General features: G+C 44.5%; 1 protein-coding gene across 1 annotated transcript in view; it reads right to left on the reverse strand.

Annotated features, from left to right (window-relative positions):
- The window catches only part of ZFAT (zinc finger and AT-hook domain containing), a 116,326-nt gene that overhangs the window by 19,579 nt on the left and 78,449 nt on the right, over positions 1-18,298 (reverse strand). The window contains exons 12-15 of the mRNA XM_063131164.1: positions 14,698-14,836; positions 7,185-7,303; positions 3,960-4,083; positions 551-681 (exon numbers count right to left, since the gene is read on the reverse strand). Coding sequence (XP_062987234.1) covers positions 551-681; positions 3,960-4,083; positions 7,185-7,303; positions 14,698-14,836 — 513 coding nt within the window. The remainder of the gene's footprint in view (positions 1-550; positions 682-3,959; positions 4,084-7,184; positions 7,304-14,697; positions 14,837-18,298) is intronic.

An 18,298-nucleotide genomic window follows, 5' to 3' on the forward strand; every position in this document is an offset into this window, starting at 1 on the left:
ATTTATTTATTATATTTATATACTGCCCCATAGCCGAAGCTCTCTGGACAGTTTACAACAGTTAATTACACTGAACTGCAGTTGTCATTTTAATGCCCATTCTCCCAGTTTGGAGAGGTCCTTTGGAGCTCTTCACAATCCCTTTTTCTTTTAACCATCCTAAATAATTTGGTATGGGAAGCATACTTGGCCATGTCGCTGCTTAACACTCACTCCAGATCAAACCTTTATATACACCAAACTCCAAACCTTTTCATACACAAATAACCAATATGGTTCTGCTCAGAGTTGGGCCCATAATTCAGAACGATGTGAATTCCTACCATGGGCTCCAGAAACAAACGCAGTTCAAAGTAGTGTTGCAAAATTGGCCCATGTCTGAGCAATGTAGCTGATGAGATATTCTCTCAACTTATTCCAAATCTCTAGAAACATTTAATGTTTTTTTCTCGGACAGAAAGGATCAGCTAAATTTGGTTCCAAAGGAGCACACGCGCACACACAGACACAAAAATGCAAGGCATTTCACAGGAAGTGAAAGAGTTTTTACCTGCTTCACAACGGTAACCGTTCCGGGGGCCATGGCGACCACAGAGGCAACAGCAGCTGCGTCATGGGGCTCTGAACCCAGCCCTATGATTTGTTGAAGGATGTTTACAGCTGTGGGGTCAAGGCATCCCCCTGTCAGAAAGAAGCAAGAAAAATGACCGTATTAGGACCAACTGACAGGTTTCATTCTGCTCCAGCTCATGGCCTTCACCCACCTTGCTGGCTTTGCACATTCCATCACAGTATTGCAGAAAGAACTTCCTCACTCCTTCCAGTCCCCTCATTCCTCCTTACTGAATCCTGCCTTCTCCCTTTACCGCTGTGTGTTCTTATGCCTCAATCCTGAATCCATTTCACAGAAGCCCCAGCAAGACTTGGAATGCTTTTAGGAATCAGTTTACAAAAACAACGTTCTTCTGACACCTTAAAGGCTACCTTATTTATTGTGGCATGAAAATGCAAAAGGTATATACAGAAGAAAAAGTCCTTGCAATAGAAAAGCGGAGGCGTCATACAACAAGGAAAGGTTCTATCTAATCCAAGCTGTGGCCAATTACCGTTCCAACAAATAATAAAGTCATCTCATTTATTTGCGGAATGAATTACCTGTTGGGTTCCCATTCTTCTGTGAATATTTTCAGACAATTAATCAATTTCTGCTGTGGTGAGTCAGAGCCAACTTTGTCAGATGCAACACGTCACATGGGTTGGAAGCTCTCTAAGCATGGGTACTAAACTCATATTAAGGAACATTAATAGTAATTTTGCAAGGGTCATGTGGTGGTTTTATTCTCTGCATCCTTGTTACCATTTCTTTTTGAATACTGGATGAGGATACAAAGGCACCAGCTAGACCAGGGGGTTGTTCTGTGATGATCTCGCGATTTTATGATCGCGAGATCGTCGCACTGATCTACACGTGGCGCGCAACGTCACGGCCGCCATTTTTTGTGTGTTAAAGAAGGAGCGCAATTGTTGTAATCCGCCCAGAGAGCTTCGGCTGTGGGGCGGTATATAAATGTAATAAATAAATAAATAAATGAGCGCTCGTGCGCAGAAGGGAAGTCTTTTAAAAAATAAATAAATTCCCCTGCTCCCCCATGGGCCCAGAGCTCCTCAGGAGCTCTGCACCCTATGCGTGGGTCCCGGCTCCTCGCGAGGAACCAGGACAAACCATGACGCCCGCACACACGTTCCACGGTCTCAGGATCAGCCCGAGACCATGGAAAAAGTGGGCTCAAAGGCGAGGGCGAGATCCCGGGGCAAGGGAGGGATCATCCCTCCCTGATCCCGGGATCCCCTGTGCGTCATGTGACCACACAGGGACGATCCCGGGGATCGCCCCGGGATATCGCCCCATCTAGCTGTGGCCATGATCTAAGTTCTAACTGGGCACCTGCTTTTAAGCAAACCTCCATTTCAGCTTCAAAATGTTATTAAAAGTTTTAAGAACTATTGGTCTATAGAAGGCAGCACTGACCATACTTCAAGCGCCTTCATGTACAGTAGTGTCAAAATGAAACAGGGAAGTTTCACAAAAAGCTTAGACAGAATCAAAAGAAGCTTCTGTTTCAGAGTTTTTTTGGGGGGGGTGGGATTGTTGTGAAAGGGATGAGAAACTGTTCAGTTCCCAACGGTGATCCCTGATTGATTGTCCTCATTAGCCATGAGAAACATCAGCACAAAGCTAAATCTGATTGACTATGCAGTGCGGTGGCATCAACTCCAGTGTATGAACCACTGATTGACTGGATCAATTCAATTCCTTTTATTACAGTCAACAGACCAATAAAATATATAAAAATACATAATAAATACTTAAAATGCATGAAATTAAAACAAAGTATGATTACATGAGCCTCCTTAAAGTTCTGTGCTAGAAGCAAAGGAAAGTCCTGCCACCATAACAGATCTGGTAAGGATTGCATGATTAAGAAATTTAGCAACTTGTTCGGTGGTATGCTTATCTTGACCCTGTAAAAGGACCGACATAAGGGTCACGGACGATTGTCCAGGTAATGGTTGCGTGAAAGGGTGGATAAGGGCTTTTCTTGCCTCCTGATAGAAGCTGCAGTTGAATAATACGTGGGAGATAGATTCCACCTCCTCGTTGTTACAGGGGCAGCATCTATCTGATAGTGGGACTTTCCCAAATGACTGGATCACTCAGTGGAAAAAAACAAAGGCAAAGAGAGAAAAATTAGGCACTGAAGCAGTAGTAGAGGGAAAAACCAGAGTCTATAAACAGAATTTAAGACTTTTTTGGGAGGGCTGAAGTGGGCTACCCTGGAATCACTACTTTTGAGGTTAACATCAAATGTGGAGAATATTAGGCTTAGCGTTAAGAGGTAGTAAATTCTGCAGTCTGAGCATTGGGTCCGATGAATGGCCATGGATCCAGCAACTGCCTGGTGCATCCAAGCCCTCTGTTTGCTACAGGAGGGAAGTATTGGCTTTCAGCAGTCTGAAGAAGCAGAAGGAAAGGAAGCTCAAGTAATTCACACCTTCCTTATTACTCTGCCAGTGTAATGTTAAATAAGTAACTTGCATGGAATGCAGAACTTGTTTCTAAGGGGGACAACTCTGCATTCCCAAAAGGGAGCCTTGCAAATCTTCAACTCCACCCCCACGCCCCACAAAATGAGGCAAGACCTCCTACTATTGCTTTTGTATCCTGCCTTTTTTCCTTGAAGGAACCCAAGGTACATAACCCTCTTTCTCTCTTTATTTTCCTCACAACAACAGCCCTGTGAGGTAGGTTGGGCGGAGAGTTTGTGAATGGCCCAAAGTCACCCGGTGAGCTTCCATGGCTGAGTGGGGACTAGAACCCGGATCTCCCGACTCCCAGTCCAACACTCTACCCACTGCACCACACTGGCTCTCAGGAGGTGCTAAAGAAAATAAGTGCATTCATGGAAGCGCTCCAATGACTTTCCTAAATGATTGTGTGTCCCTCCCACTTTGGCCATGTTCCTTTGCAAAGTTACACTCAGAAGTGACTCCTCAGTCTGTCCTTTCTAGCTGCTTCTGTACAACGTCTGAAGTAATTCAAGGATTTGGGAGGAAGCTGTGTTGGTGGTCCCAGGCCACAACCAATACAGGTTTTCTGTTTCAAAACTGCTCTAGACTTGCCAACTTTGATTTTTAAAGGAAGTTCCATCTCTGGTATAGCCACTTTTGCTGACGTATCATAAAGCCGGTGTGGCATTGAAACAGAAATCGCTAGTTCAAACACCACCTCAGCCATGAATCTCACCGGTTGACCTCAAACAGGTTACTCTTTCTTTCATTCTCATTCTCATTCTCTCTCTCTCTCTGTCTGTCTCAGACCCCATCTATGATATGGGACTAATACTGGCCATCTGTATGCTTTTCCATAGTATTTTTACTCCTTAAGGACAACACATTACCATTTTCTGAGGTATATCGTAGATCCTGCAGAGCAGCAACAGCGGCCTGTGTTCCTTGCATGTCTTCCGCTTCTGTGATATGTAGATACTGTGTGGGTGTTTCTTCAGAAATTTCTGTTGTTTGCTGCAGGGATTGGTGACCAAAGAGAATTATTTATCCATCTGATGCACCCCCCGCTTTTCCACCAAGAAAATGGCACTCACGGCCACACGTGTCAGAGAGGCATGCATTTATTTACAGATGGATTGACTGACAGATACTTATTTAAATAAAGATGCATTTCTTTATTTACAGGCCACCTTTAGATAAAGGGGAATCTTTGCTATTATCTCAGAAATAATAGATCAGATGCAGGCAGGAGGGGGATTCCTCCATGTAGCATCTTCCCCACTGGGGAAGCCGTTACACAGGCAAAACATCTGGGACTGAGCCATCGGCTGGAGAAACATCCTCCACTCACAGGCTGAGCTATGGAGGCTTCACCTGCCCTGTGTCCTCTCCCCAATGGGAGAAGGGGAAGGATGGGCAAAGTGGCTTTGCAATGTGCAGCCCTTCTCCAATAAGAGGGTCATCTTCCTGATGTCCCCATTGCGGACCAAATGACCTCAGGGGCACGGTCACTCCCTTGACATCATTCAGCCTGCCCAGAGCTTTGGAGTGGTGGGTCATCTCCCAGCCTGCCCCTATGCAATTACGGCTGCTCTCCCCTGCAATAGGGTAGGGATGAGTGAATCAGGGATGTCCGACTCTCTGAAGACTACTTAAAACACCTTACTCCTGTTACTTTTATGACCTCTTTTTCTTTTTGTTCAAACAGGGAAGGTGTGCAAATGTGTGGACGTTTTTTAAAAGCGTGCACTTTCCTCCTATGACTAAAGTATGAAAATGTGAATTTTTAAAGAAAAAAATCTGCATTTTAAGGTGCACATTTTTTGGAAAAAAGTACACATTTTTCAAACATGATCGCAAGCTCAAGAACGTGCAAGTATTATGAAAAACAAAACAAAAACGTGCTCCTATTTGCAATTGGGGCTGTGAACAGATTCTGATGATTTGTGAACTGAACTGAAAATCACATACATCCCTTCTCAAGAGACACAGAGGTCCTCACCGTCCTTTTCCCTTTGACCTCTTTACCCACACTAGTAGACAATTCAGATAAAACATAGAGGCTCATTTGGGGGTTGTAAACCAGTGGTTCCCAAAGTGGGAGGTACCACCCCCTTGGGGGCGGTGGGATTGCATAGGGGGGCGTTAAGAGGCAAAGGGACGGCAGGGGGGCGCTCGAGGTGGTCTCTTCCAAGAAGCGCCTCTCCAGAAGGTCTTAAAACCCAGGGACATTTTTATGGGAGAAGGTAGTTTGGTCCCAAGCCATACAGGGGAAGAATCTACACATGTATTAATACCGTTTAAGAAGAGTCCTTTTAATTGTGAATTGAAACGTTTCAAAAGCACCAAAACACTAATGAAGAGACATACCCTGCTTGGTGTGCCCCGCCACGCTGGCTGCAAAACAGAGGTGTTCACTCTCTTTTCCTTCCCTCCCTCCCTCAGCAAGCCTGCGGCGGGTGCAGGGGGCACTGGGCATGAGTTTGTGGAACCAAGGGGGCAATTACCAGAAAAAGTTTGGGAAACACAGTTCTTAAATGTAATAACCATAAAATCACCTGAATGCAGACTGAAATAAAACAAGCCTTTAAAGTTTACCTAAAACCCAACACGGAGTGGGGGCAAGACGATATTTCCTTGGGGAGGGCATTCCAGATGTGCAGAACCATCACAGAGAAGGCCCTGTCCCTGTTACCCTAAATGCTTTCACCAATGGACCAGGGAGCAGGGCCTCAGATGCTGATGTTAAAACTCAGGAACTCCATAGGGAGTCCTTAAGATAGCCTGGTCCCAAACTGTTTTGGGCTTTAAAGGTCAGGACTAGTGCCTTAAATTAGGCCCAGAAGCCAGTGTAACAGGTGCACAATAGGTATCACATGATCAGAACACCTGGGTCCTACAAGCCTTCTTGCTGCATTCAAAGCTTCTGGACCATCCTTAATTGCAGCTCCACCACGTAGAGTCCGCTATAGTAACCTAGCCTGTATGTACCTGATGCGTACTAAAGCGAGATCTGTCTTCTCCAGATAAGGCCTGAATCAGCTGAAGCTGGTAAAAAGCACTCCTGGCTACCGAGGATACTTGTGCCTCTACCAAAAGTGCCAAGTCCAGGGGCATTCCAAACTACAGATGTGGCTCTTTAGGGGGAGGCCGACCACATCCAGGACCAACTGAAAGCCACCCTCCAAATTTGCGGATTTGCCAACTCACAGGACATCTGTCTTGTCTCGATTAAGTTTTCAGCTTGTCCAGCTTGAGTAGAGAGAGAAAGAGAGCGATGGCGGATCCCTGGGCTTGGGGAACGGCATTTAATTATCTGGTTATTTACTTAATTGCCAACAACGCCTTATATCTTTTTCAGCCAACCAAGTGAGAATTCAGGATATATTATTTAGGGGTGTGCACGGACTCCCGATCCTCTTCGCGGCCGATCCACAAATTGCTGATCAGGCCTGCTCCGCCCCGCCTCAATCCGCCTTGGGGCCACTCCGCTCCGCTGCACAGCTCCGGCTCCGAATCGGAGCTCCGCAGTGGCGGGGAGTGGCGTCAGGAAAGGCCCCCCTCTCTCCTCCCCCTTACCTGTGTCCGTCGCAGCCCATCCCAGCTTCACTAGAGCCCGCGGCTCAACCAGGAACTGTAGGCCCCGCCTACAATTCCTGGTTGAGCCGTGGGCTCTAGTGAAGCTGGGATGAGCTGCGACGGACTCAGGTAAGACCCCCCCTCCCCCTTGGTCCCTTACCTGGCCCTGCCGCTGTCACCGCATGGGCGGCAGTGGCAGGGCCAAGTAAACCCCACTTACCTTTTTTGCGGAACTCCGGATCGAGGCGAAGGATCCGCCTTCACCTCGATCCGCTCCGCAACGCTCCGCGGGTCCCCCAATCCTCTTCGCCTCCGCCTCCGGAGAAAAGGACAACATCCCTTATATTATTGTTATTATTTTAAAAAGGACCTTTTGGCCAGGCAGTTTAAATCGTCCCACGTAAGAGAATATAGAGGCAGTACAATCCCGCCCCCCACAGCTCATAAGACACAGTTTATTCCAATTTTATTCCAATTTACTTTTTCCAAAGAAGCACAAAAGCTCGGAGGGCGGGCTGCCCTGCATTTGAATTTACCTCCCACTTCGTCTCCTCCTCGAACTCCACTAATTTCAGTCCATGCTTGTTTTTGAGGTGCCTGTTGAATTCCCATTTTGTACCATACACAAAGTTACACGCTGGGCACTTGATGCCACCTGGGATGGGGGGAATAAAAAGAACAAGAAGAAATTAACACAGGCTTTGTCCCTGGTAGGATGTCAGTCCTCTCAATGATGCTAAATTAAGGCACGAACATGCCACATCAACCACAGTTTACTTTATCAGTTTCATAACTGTGCACTTTATGGCTTGGTTCGCAGATCACGACAACCCGCTCCAAGCCTAAAACAAACCATGTGTTCTTTCCGTGGCTTGTCAGGGGAGAGATATGCCAGGGGTCTGGGTTCGGGTGAACCGCTAAACAACCAAGGGACAGAGAATCCCTGGGTTGTTTAGCCACCCACTTTAAAAACAACAACAACTGTGGGTTGTTGGACCAATGTTTCTTAAGTGTTGAGGTCCCTAAACCTACTTCATCCTCTCAGACAGCTTTGGTGCCTTTTCCCTCTCTCATCTACGCATAATCCCTGCCATAGAATCATAGAATAGTAGAGTTGGAAGGGGCCTATAAGGCCATCAAGTCCAACCCCCTGCTCAATGCAGGAATCCACCTTAAAGCATCCCTGACAGATGGTTGTCCAGCTGCCTCTTGAATGCCTCTAGGGTGGGAGAGCCCACAACCTCTCTAGGTAACTGCTTCCATTGTCGTACTGCTCTAACAGTCAGGAAGTTTTTCCTGATGTCCAGCTGGAATCTGGCTTCCTGTAACTTAAGCCCGTTATTCCGTGTCCTGCACTCTGGGACAATCAAGAAGAGATCCTGGCCCTCCTCTGTGTGACAACCTTTCAAGTATTTGAAGAGTGCTATCATGTCTCCTCTCCATCTTCTCTTCTCCAGGCTAAACATGCCCAGTTCTTTCAGTCTCTCTTCATAGAGCTTTGTTTCCATAACACATTATGATTCTAGGCAGCATTAAACAGCAAGAAATTGTTAGTTATATAACTGCCAGTGCAGAAGGGATATTTGAATTTTCTGTCTCCAACGTATTTTAGGTGAACACAGAACATATATGTCCGTGCACACGCCCACACATGCGTGCACAGACTCACACCCACACACCCATTTTGTTATGTCTTTTACAGAAACAAGAAATGGGACAAAACTGCTATTACCATTACACATTTCCCCTTTCAACAGGAATTTATTTTTAATGGATTTCCTATTTCCTTTCTCAAAACCTCTGGCAATCTATTTGACCTTCTGGATTGCTTTTGTGCCCCAGATCTGAATGTTTGCTCCGATTCAGAGGAAGCCCTCAATCCCAAGGTGAAATCCTAGGCTAAAAGGGGGCAGAGCGTAGTAAGAAAGGCTCTTCTGTTCGGAGTACTTAGACAAATCAAAGCCTCAAGGTCTCTCCTAAGCGTCCCCCCCCAACACCAATTTTCTATGTAATCTTATTGTAAGAGCATTACGGGAAAGATTATTTTCAGCAGTCACTGAACACTAGGGAAGGTGATAAACCCAGAAAATGGAACTGCTTTCACTGGACCATCAAAAACACAACAGCACAGACACAAACTTGAAGATAGCTATGATATATCATCCCATTTTTCTGCTACCCTCTACCAAGGACTAACAATGCATCTTTTGGTTGGCTCTGAGAGCTAGAGCACATACTACTGCTCCTGAACCCACCTTCCATCCTTTGTGCCTGGAATGGCTTTACTACATATGGAGGGTTGCCTCTACATAGGGCTACCTTTGTGCCTAGTCCGGAAACTTCAATTAGTTCAAAATATGGCAGCCGGTACACATAGGAGGGACCACATTACACCAGTTTTAAAATCTCTTCACTCACTGCCAATTAGTTTCCGGGCAAAGTATAAAGTGTTGGTGATCACCTTTAAAGCCCTACATGGTTTGGGTCCAGGCTACCTGCGGGATCGCCTTCGCCTGTACAATCCACCCCGCACACTCAGGTCCTCTGGGAAGAACTTCCTTCAGCCAGCCAAAACTAGGCTGACAGGTATTACCCAGAGAACCTTTTCCTCTGCTGCTCCCAGACTGTGGAATGGCCTGCCGGAGGAGACTCGTCAACTTAACAGTCTTTTAGCATTTCAGAAAGCTATAAAGACTAATCTCTTCTGGCAGGCCTATCCAGTGGAATTTTATGATGGTTTTAGGATGTTTTAAGGATGTTTGAATAACGTATACTATGTTTTTAATTTAGTTTTATGTATTTTATATTTATTGTTGTTCCCCGCCTCGATCCAAACAGAGAGGCAGGTAAGAAATTATTATTATTATTATTATTATTATTATTATTATTATTATTATTATTGCCATCACATTATGTATCCACACCCCGACTCCACACTATTTGGTGGCTGTAGGTCAGGGTGTGGAATGTCTTCATACAGTGGTCACCATCTGTGTGGCAAGCCACTCCACAAGTTACTGCAGCTTGCTGGAGAATTTGCCACTGGCGTGTCAATTTTGGCGGCATCTGGGTGGCCAGTACACTGTGTTCTTCCACTCTAAGTTAAGCTCTCATAAAACAGGATTTTATCAACAAGGTGGTTAGTAAGTTGGAATGGAATTACTTTCTCTATTTTGTCTAGTAAAACTGAATTAAAGTTAGGCTCTTTTGCTGACATTTATTAATGTTCAAGGATACTCTAAGAACGATCTATTATTATCCGTAAAACGCCTTAGACAATGTAGGCAGCTTGACGTTATGCAAAACTGGAATTGCTTCTCTTTTAAATGCCTTAATATGCAACAGTGCATGACACTCCAAAGTACCTTTAGCACAGAACAGGACAAAGATACCATCAGTTACCAAATCTGAAATGAAATATTCATTCCATATCACCCTCTTAATAAAAACTCAATTAGAAGAAAGACCTTTCTATATTTCTTTTAAATTAAAATTACTGTAACAATAACACCCTGTTAATTAAAATGGCCACCTTTGTCATTGCGACTTTAATTAAGGAGCAACAAATGAAAGTATGCAATCGAGCCACTAGCTTAAAACTGTGAGCCAGTTAATTGACATCACAGCTCAAGAAAATTAATTTCTATCCAATTCATTAAATACTGTGGCAACGTAGAGGAAAAAAGGTCACTGAATGGCATACCTTATCTGCTTTTGACACCGGTGTACGTAGCCAAATCGTATTAGAATATTTAACGTTCCTGAAATGCCAGCCGAGAAAATCTACTGTTGTTTCACCCACCTCCCAAAATGTGTTAACGTATTAACTGTCTCTTGAAAATCGTGTTTACTTTTTTGGTGTTGCATTTGTAACAAAGGGGCCTCAAATGAAACGGAGTTCCAGGCAGCGAGAGACCGAAAATACCCTGAGGATTGTTATGGGAATGAGAACATTGGACATACACTTGTTTTATAAGGTTTCCTATCTGCAGCTTCCAAATGTGTGCTTAAAATCCCTTGAGTTGAAGTTATAGCTGGGAATGGAGGTGGAAGGAAAGCTACCCGTAGGGGAACTTACTGAAAAATACCATGAGCAGTATCCTACCAGACCGCTGTGCTCCTTCTGACTGCGTTACACCAGTGGGAATGACAACTTGTGCAACAGGGATTTAGCAGTACTAAAAGTAACCCTGGAAACACAACGGATCAGGACACATCAGAAGATCTTCCTTGTGTGAGCTCAGCTGACCTGCCCTGTTCCAGAAATGAGTGTTTCTGCTCATTTCTGGTTGTTTTTGGAAGCACTAAATCCCAGCTGTCACTCCGGCTACCACACAGACACAATTGGATACTGCCCTATGTGCCAACCTCAGGCCGTTTCCTTCTCGACAGCCATTGCTACGGATCCTTAATCTGCTGTTTAAACTCTGGAGAATCTAAGCAAGAACATTATGGGGTTTTGCTGCATGCCGCAGTTTGTACTTAAAACAACTTTGCTTTACAGTGCAGATGTCCCTTGACGTTACAATCTATATTCTGGTCACATTGCCTTCTTTTTGGAAGAAGAGAGAACAAGTGATTGGAATCTTTGGGTGAGATTTGAGGAACAGCTGGGATGCCCTCCTGCAATTTATTGCATCTCTGCTTATCATAATGTGTTCCTTTATCTTTCAAAGCTCACATCCTAAAATAAGTTTCTATTGCCACTAGAACCACATTCATATAGAGAGATAAAAGTTAAATTCAGAACACATCCTACAAACATAGGTAACATTCTCAGCTACTGCTGGAGAAGTATAGCAAGTATATAATAGAAGTATTGCTTCCAAATCGCGTGAGGTACTGGTTCCTCTCTATTCGGCCCTGGTTAGGCCTCATCTAGAGTATTGCGTCCAGTTCTGGGCTCCACAATTCAAGAAGGATGCAGACAAGCTGGAGCATGTTCAGAGGAGGGCAACCAGGATGATCAGGGGTCTGGAAACAAAGCCCTACGAAGAGAGACTGAAAGAACTGGGCATGTTTAGCCTGGAGAAGAGAAGATTGAGGGGAGACATGAGAGCACTCTTTCAATATTTGAAAGGTTGTCACACAGAGGAGGGCCAGGATCTCTTCTCGATCCTCCCAGAGTGCAGGACACAGAATAACGGGCTCAAGTTAAAGGAAGCCAGATTCCAGCTAGACATCAGGAAAAACTTCCTGACTGTTAGAGCAGTACGACAATGGAAGCAGTTACCTAGGGAGGTTGTGGGCTCTCCCACACTAGAGGCCTTCAAGAGGCAGCTGGACAACCATCTTTCAGGTACCGTATTTCTTTGATTCTAAGATGCCCTTTTTTCCCAAATAAACATCTCTAAAAATGGGGTGCGTCTTAGAATCGATGGCGTCTTAGAATCGAAGAAATACGGTATGCTTTAAGGTGGGTTCCTGCATGGGGGGTTGGACTCGATGGCCTTATAGGCCCCTTCCAACTCTACTATTCTATGATTTCCTCTCTAAATCCAAGAGTAGGGGTGTGAGTACAAGCAAAATTTCAAGCTTGTCAAAATTTGTCAAATTTCATCTAGTTCAGTACTGACTAAACTGATTGGCCATCAGCGGCCCTCCAGGGTTTCAGGCAGGACTAAGAACGTAAGAAAAGCTCTTCTGGGTCAGACCAAAGCTTCATCTAATCTAGCATCTTGCCTCCTGCAGTGGGCAATCAGAGGCCTACAGAAAGGCCACAAGAACGACATGAGAGCCGGGGCCCTCTCTTACTGTTGCTCACCAGCAGCTGGCATTCAGAGGCACACTGTCTCTGCTATGGGAGGCAGCACATCATCGTCATGACTAAAAGCCATTGAGTCTTTCCCAGTCCCATGTAAGATGCCAGAGACTGAACCCTGGGACCTTTTGCATGCAAAGCATGTGCTCGATCCCTGAATTACAACCCTTCAAAAGTTCATACTGCAAGAAGCGCATTCGTCTTTAAGCTACCACAAAACTCTTGTCTTCTCAATCACTTCCAACACTCAACACCCCCCAGTGTCTGGATGCACCTTTGTACTACTTTTGTCTCCCATTCCCATCTTTGCAACAATGGAAGGGGAGACTCAGCGTAAATTCTGAATGCATTTGGCTCGTGTCACCAATTCTGTGCTGTTGGAACATGGGTTAGTGCTTCTGATAGACGTGAATTGTTTGCCAAAGAGAGAGAGAGAGAAAGAGAGAGAGAGAGAATAATTTGGAAATGCTTTTAGAATGTCATGCTTGGGAGAATTATGTTTTATTCATTATCTAGAGCTGCAGCATTATTCTGGCATCTATTCTACTGTAACAAAAATAGGAAATTTTAAAATCCCCACAAGATGGTGTGTTTTTTTTATGGGGAGGGGAAGTTCTGCATTTTGTCATTCAACATGGGGGTAAAAACGTGGAAACTATCAGAAACAGAGTAAGAAAGTCAGCTTTCCCAAACAGCTCAGCATTTTCAAACACAATGCAATCTAATTTGGCCGCCTTTATTTCCCTGCTTGCAGGACTGTTATGTGCTTTCTTATGTCCTGAATCTTTAAATCCATTTCATACTTTGCAAGTGAGTGAACTGTGCTGCCAGATTGCCAACTGCACAACAGCAAACTTCCCTTTGGGAGAGGAAAGAGCATCTCTCTCTGTCTCTCTGTCTCTCTCTCTCTCTCTCACACACACACACCCCAACACCCACACCTTGTGGGTGCATCTGGATAATGTGCTGTTCTACAAAACCCTTAAAAGCCGCAGGACTTGGAAACAGAGAAATGTTTGTTGTTTATTCGTTCAGTCGCTTCCGACTCTTCGTGACTTCATGGACCAGCCCACGCCAGAGCTTTCTGTCGGCTGTTGCCACCCCTAGCTCCCCCAAGGTCAAGTCTGTCCCCTCCATCCATCCATCTTGCCCTTGGTCGGCCCCTCTTCCTTTTGCCTTCCACTTTCCCTAGCATCAGCCTCTTCTCCAGGGTGTCCTGTCTTCTCATTATGTGGCCAAAGTACTTCAGTTTTGCCTTTAATACTGTTCCCTCCAGTGAGCAGTCTGGCTTTATTTCCTGGAGTATGGACTGGTTTGATCTTCTTGCAGTCCATGGCACTCTCAGAATTTTCCTCCAACACAGAGGACCCCAAAATAATTATTCATCTTAAATTTGTCCCCCCACTCCCCCTCTGCTGGGCCTTTAGTGATCATCAGAACAGAAGACTTAATAGCAGGCAGGGTAGAAACAAGCTTGAAAACCCACACCCTGGTGTTCAACTCATTTGGCAGCAGTATTTGGAACTCATTTCAAAAGGATCCACATCTGAGAAATGACTGTAGGAATAAAATGAGCGTGTCTCGGGGAAGCTCCATAGAAGGCCTGCTTAGAGTTTAACCAGGATTTAACCCCCCAGAACAGATTCACAAGTGACACAGAAGAGGTCTGGTCAACTTCTCACGTAATGAGTTGAATGTCAGCCTTGCTCGGTCCGTCGGGTGAATTCTAGTGAGTCGAAGTCTGCAATTCTGTGGAATTGCTTCCACAGAAATCAACAGAAATTCTTTTCTAAGCAATATATCAGGACTGGAGATGCCAGACCCAAACAAAGATGTAACAATTTGCAAAATATAAAGAACTTAGGGGACGACGACACACCATTTCTCAAATACAGCAATGACTGTTTTGCTTCAGGAGCGCCGCTGGCATTGTTCCCTTGAAGAAATAGACCTGTTATGTAGGAATTGAAGCCTGCATAGATTTTCCCAAACTGATCCATGAGAGGATATTGGCCTTCTCTCAGTTCTCATTCATGTGGATTTTTAATTCCCCCATAACATTTGCGACACGCTCTTTCTTTCTTGAAAGCGATGCCAAAATAATTCCCCCATGCCAGGGAACAGCACATACACAGACACACACACACACACACACACACACACACCGCATCGCTATCCATGTCTGAAAAAGCTAAGCTAGCTACAGCATATTCTCTCCAAGAGAAAATTAATTATCTCTTAATTCAAAGAAGTGTCTTTGCATGGTGTTTTTAAAATAGACAGGTTACCTTGTTGGAGAAGGGCTTCCGCAGCAAGTTCTCCAGAGCCTGCATTGACGTACTCCTCACTGGGATGTTTCCTGTTGTAATGTCTTTTCAGAGAACCAGATATATTGCAGGAATAATGGCAGTGTGCGCAACGGAAAGGCTAGAGAAGGCAGAAAGGAAATGAATTAGACAAACTTGTTTCCTGTCTTTATCTTCACTTGAGATACAATGCTCAAAGATCCAAATTTCTGGCTTGATAATAATGAGAGTTACATCTGCCTCAATATGAGCCAGTGTGGCGTAGTGGCTAGAGTGTTGGACTGGGAGTCGGGAGATCCGGGTTCTAGTCCCCACTCGGCCATGGAAACCCACTGGGTGACTTTGGGCCAGTCATAGACTCTCAGTCCAACTCACCTCTCAGGGTTGTTGTTGTGAGGATACAGTGGAGAGGAGGAGGATTACACTGCCTTGAGTTCCTTCAAGGAAAAAAGGTTTGGATATAATGGTGGCAAATCATAGCTAATTAATCCACAAATTGCAGGGATGCAAGCCACGGCTTGTTCTTCGATTAACTGGTATTAACATTTAAAGCCCTAAACGGCTTTGGGCCAGGCTATCTGAAGGAACGCCTCCTCCCATATGAACCTGCCTGGACCCTAAGGCATCCTCAGGGGTCCTTCTCCACAAGCCCCTGTCAAAGGAAGTGAGGCAGGTGGCTACCTGGAGGAGGGCCTTCTCTGCTGTGGCACCCCGGCTGTGGAATGAGCTCCCTGTTCACTTGGCACCTACATTATATGCTTTTAGACGCCAGGTGAAGACCTTTTTATTCTCCCAGCATTTTAACAGTCTATAATTTTTTTTTTAACTTGGTGTTTTAAATTCGTAATTTTGCATTGCTGCTGTTTTTATCTGGTTGAGCTTTTATATTGTATTTTATATTATGGTTTTATACTGTTGTTTTATACTTTGAACGTTTTTAATTTTTGTGAACCGCCCAGAGAGCTCCGGCTATTGGGCGGTATAGAAATGTAATAAATAAATAAATAAATAAATAAGGGTTGTTTAACCAACAAACAACCCCAATTGTCCCTTTTCAGACGTCATGGAGACAACCCTCAAATTCAAAAGTTGTTAATATGGAAGCAGGAAGTGGCTGCTGTATGACTCTATTACATCTGTACAGAGTCTACGTACATTAACGAACTAATTTGTTCCATTATGCCACCCTATACTGCAACACACACAAACCTATGTCTTAGCAACTCTTTTATTACATTTTCATGCCCTGCAAAGCTTTGCAATAAAGGTGGGAAAACATCAGCAGTGAATAGTTCGGTAAACTATGTTTTATTTTTTTTGCCATGGTTTCTAAATTCTGGTCTCTTTCATAAAAAAGATGGATTGGCAAAGCAAGGTAGAATCACTCTCTCCGAAGTTACAAAACAACAACAACTGCAGCATTTTAGTGACTCAATAAATTGCAGGGCAATAAAAATTAATGTCTTGTACTAATTTAGTGGCATATGTCTTAATGCAGACAGGGAGGAAACCAGAGCTTATGCCCAATTCAAAAATAACCACTAAAAAGAGTTTAATGCAAGGGGAAGAGCATATACAGCAATGCACACAAGCATTGCAATTATTCCAACGGTACTTTAGGTGGAATTCTGCAGACTCAGAGATACCACAGAACTGCAGTGTCACAGGTGCAAATACGACATGCACAGAAAAGATCCTTGAATGAGAAAACTCAGACATTTCCACCTTCAGTTAATGAATGCATAGGGTTTGGAGCAATTAGCACCCAAGAAAATTCTATGCTCAGAAGGAAGGAGATCATAACATACTTAAAGTTATTCAAGGTGTTCAGACACTTCAGGGTATTAAATGGAAATATAAAAGCTACATGGATTACACACATAACACCTTGCAAATACTGAATGAAAAATGGGTCCTATAGAACTACCCCCACCCCGCTTGAAATCTACAAAAACCAAAGGTGAAATTCTTTCGAAAGGGAAGAGAAGATAGAATCATATAGAATCATAGAATAGCAGAGTTGGAAGGGGCCTACAAGGCCATCGAGTCCAACCCCCTGCTCAATGCAGGAATCCACCCTAAAGCATCATCATTATCATCATCATCATCATCATCATCATTTAGCTTCAGTGCAGTGGTTTTCAAGCTGTATGCTGGAGCATATTAATGCATTGCCAGAGGGTGAGATGTACCATGTCAACTTGTTGAATGCTGTACCTACTACTCTAACCCCTTGAGGTGGGAAGGCCCTATGTCTTCCTGCCAATATGTAGGTAGTGAGGGACATCATCCTGAGAAAAGGAATCAGGACACAACAGGCGTCCACAATGCAGACCCTGCTACAGCTCACAGGTTTGGGAGGAATTGCCCAGAAAGTACTATGTCTAATTGAGCACAAAACTACATTGGGTTATGTACGTGGAAACAAAGCCCTAGGAAGAGAGACTGAAAGAACTGGGCATGTTCAGCCTGGATAAGAGAAGACTGAGTGGAGACATGATAGCACTCTTTCAATATTTGAAAGGTTGTCACACAGAGGAGGGCCAGGATCTCTTCTTGATCATCCCAGAGTGCAGGACAAGGAATAATGGCCTCAAGTTACAGGAAGCCAGATTCCGGCTGGCGATCAGGAAAAACTTCCTGACTGTTAGAGCAGTACGATGATGGAACCAGTTACCTAGGGAGGTTGTGGGCTCTCCCACACTAGAGGCATTCAAGAGGCAGCTGGACAACCATCTGTCAGGAATGCTTTAGGGTAGATTCCTGCACTGAGCCGGGGATTAGACTCGATGGCCTTATAGGCCCCTTCCCTCTACTATTCTATGATTCTATGTAGCACATGCAACACACACACACAAATGTAACATTTGAGTTTGGATGCACTCGCCTTGACCACAGGATCCACAGAATCTGTCGCCCCCTTTCAACTGGGAGGGCCCATCACCGCAAGGCACCCTCCCCCTGCTATTGTGCTTTCTTGACAACCTAGAAAAGCTCTTGACAACGACTGATATGACCTGGAGCTGGAACTTCCAGAGTTTGCCTCCATGATTGTTTTTCCTTTGTCTCCTGAAATCCATCTCCTAAAGTCTGACTTTACAGCCCCGCATGGAGGCTGCAGAAAACACATTGGCCTGGCAGTGGTCCATGCAGGGAGACAGCGCGAAGTGGGTAACATGCAGCCTTAGGTCCCTTCCTGGCTGCTTTTGCAGCCTCCACCATTTCATTTAATTTATTATATATTAAACTTTTTGTATCCTGCCCTATATCCTTGGGATCTTTCGGTGGCGTACAGATAAAATCAATTCAAGCAGCGTAAAACAATAAATAATTTTGCACAGCTAAAACGTATTAAACCATGAACAAGCTAACAGCAGTAAAAAATAAAATAAAACAATAAATCAATTAAACTATGGGTAACTTTAGGTAAGTTTAGCCCTCAAAAGCTTTGATAAAAAGCCACATTTTAACTTGGCACTGAAAGAAAGACAGCGTCTACACCAGGCAGGCCTCCAAGGGAAAGGCATTCCACAACCATAGAGAAAGACGTGGTCCCCTGCTGACAACACTGAATTTAGTTAGC

Source organism: Elgaria multicarinata, chromosome 7 (genome assembly GCF_023053635.1).
Source record: "Elgaria multicarinata webbii isolate HBS135686 ecotype San Diego chromosome 7, rElgMul1.1.pri, whole genome shotgun sequence".
In the NCBI taxonomy this organism is placed as follows: Eukaryota; Metazoa; Chordata; class Lepidosauria; order Squamata; family Anguidae; genus Elgaria; species Elgaria multicarinata.